General features: G+C 44.1%; 1 protein-coding gene across 1 annotated transcript; it reads right to left on the reverse strand.

The window, feature by feature from the left end:
• Nucleotides 1-449: 449 nt before the first annotated feature.
• EMWEY_00058880 (hypothetical protein) lies at nt 450-983 on the reverse strand (the record flags this gene model as incomplete). The annotated part of the gene is made up of 1 exon (XM_013478032.1): nt 450-983. One exon carries the CDS (start codon nt 981-983, stop codon nt 450-452), a length of 534 nt encoding a protein of 177 aa, XP_013333486.1.
• Between the last annotated feature and the right edge of the window lie 870 nt (nt 984-1,853).

The raw sequence follows: 1,853 nt of genomic DNA on the forward strand, positions 1-1,853 counted from the left end.
TATATATATATATATATATATATATACACCTAATTATTGACGTTTTTTTATGTTAATTTAGAGAGACTTGCTGCTGTCTCCTTTTTTTATTTTATTATTTATTTATTTATTTATTTATTTATTATTAATTAATAATATATACATAATTAATTCAGGTGTATAGGCACCTTATTATAAAAGGAGACGAAGAAGACAGAGGAGACAGGAGACAATTAATTATACCTCTACCCTACTGTCTCCTTTTTTGTCTCCCTTTTTGTCTCCTTTTTTGTCTCCTTTTTTGTCTCCTTTTTTGTCTGCTTTTTTGTCTCCTTTTTTGTCTCCTACTGTCTCCTTTTATTTGTTAATAAGGAGACACTAAATAAATTAAATAAATAAATAAATAAATAAATAAATAAATAAATAAATAAATAAATAAATAAATAAATAAATAAATAACTAATGACTTATTAAAGACTATCTAGGAGGGAGACACCACCAAACGTTTCCCTTCTCTCCCCTGATTCGCTATACTGCTGCAGCAGCTGCTGCTGCTGCAGCGGCTGCTGCTGCTGCTGCTGCTGCTGTTGCTGCTGCAGCGGCTGATGATGCAGCGGCTGCTGCTGCTGCAGCGGCTGGAGGTACAGCTCTTGCTGCTGCTGCTGCGGCTGCTGCTGCAGCTCTTGCTGCAGCAGCAGCTGCTGGTACAGGTGTTGCTGATGCTGCTGTGGGTGTTGCAGCTGTTGGTGGTGCTGCTGCTGTTGCTGTTGCTGCTGTTGCTGTAGCTGTTGCTGCAGCTGGTGCAGCTGCTGGTGCTGTTGCTGCAGCAGCTCTAGCTGCTGCTCGTGTGGGAGGTTCTGCTGCTGCTGCTGCAGCTGCTTGAGCAGCTGCAGCTGCTGCATCCCTTTACTTGTCTCTACTGTTATTCTTGTTGCTGCTGCTGTTGCTGCTGTTGCTGCTGTTGTTGCTGTTGTTGTTGCTGCTGCTGGATTACTCTCTTCCATCTCTTGCTGCTGCAGCTCAGCAGCAGCAGCAGAGACAGTGTATCTCTGTGCTGCTGCTGCTTGCTGCAGCGAGGACTGGCCAAAGGATATCTCGGGTGTATAGGCACCTCTTTCTGCTGCTGTAGGTGTGGGGCCCGGTGCCTGAGGAGACACAAGAGGAGACAGTTGCGGTGTATGTGCAGCTAAGTGTCTCCTTTTTATTTATAAAGAGACACAAAGATAATATACAGAGAAAGAAGAAAGAAGGGAAAAAAGGAGACAAAAAGGAGACAGCAGAGGGACAAAGAAGAAAGAGACAAAAAGGAGCAGAAGGAGACACAACAAGAGGGACCTCAACGTACACCTGAAGGCAAAGAAGGAGACGTTCCTGCATGCAGCCCCACTGCATGCAGCCCCACAAGGGGGCCCTGTGTATTATCTCCTTTGCATGCATTAGCAGCAAACGAATTGTCTCTCCATTGTCTCCTTGGGGGGCCCCTAGGGGGGCCCCTAGGGGGTCCCCTAGAGTAGGAGCGCCAGTAGCTGCTAGAGTTCCCTCGTGCTGCTGCTGCTGCTGCTGCAGCACCTGCAGCAGCAGCAGCAGCAGCAGCTAGCCACTGCTGCAGCTCTGCTACTCCTGCCCCTGATACAGCACTCCAGCCTATTACTTGGCATCTGCAGACATAAAAGGAGACAAAAAGGAGACAAAAAAGGAGAAAAAAAGGACAAAAAGGAGACAAAAAAAAAGGAGACAAAAAGGAGACAAAAAAGCAGAAAAAAAGGACAAAAAGGAGACAAAAAAAAAGGAGACAATAAAGGAGACAATAAAGGAGAAAAAAAGGACAAAAAGGAGACAAAAAAAAAAAAAGAAAAAAAAAAAAAAAAAAAAAA

The sequence above is a fragment of the Eimeria maxima genome, genomic scaffold, assembly GCF_000499605.1.
Source record: "Eimeria maxima Weybridge genomic scaffold, Emw_scaff2543, whole genome shotgun sequence".
Taxonomy (NCBI): Eukaryota; Apicomplexa; class Conoidasida; order Eucoccidiorida; family Eimeriidae; genus Eimeria; species Eimeria maxima.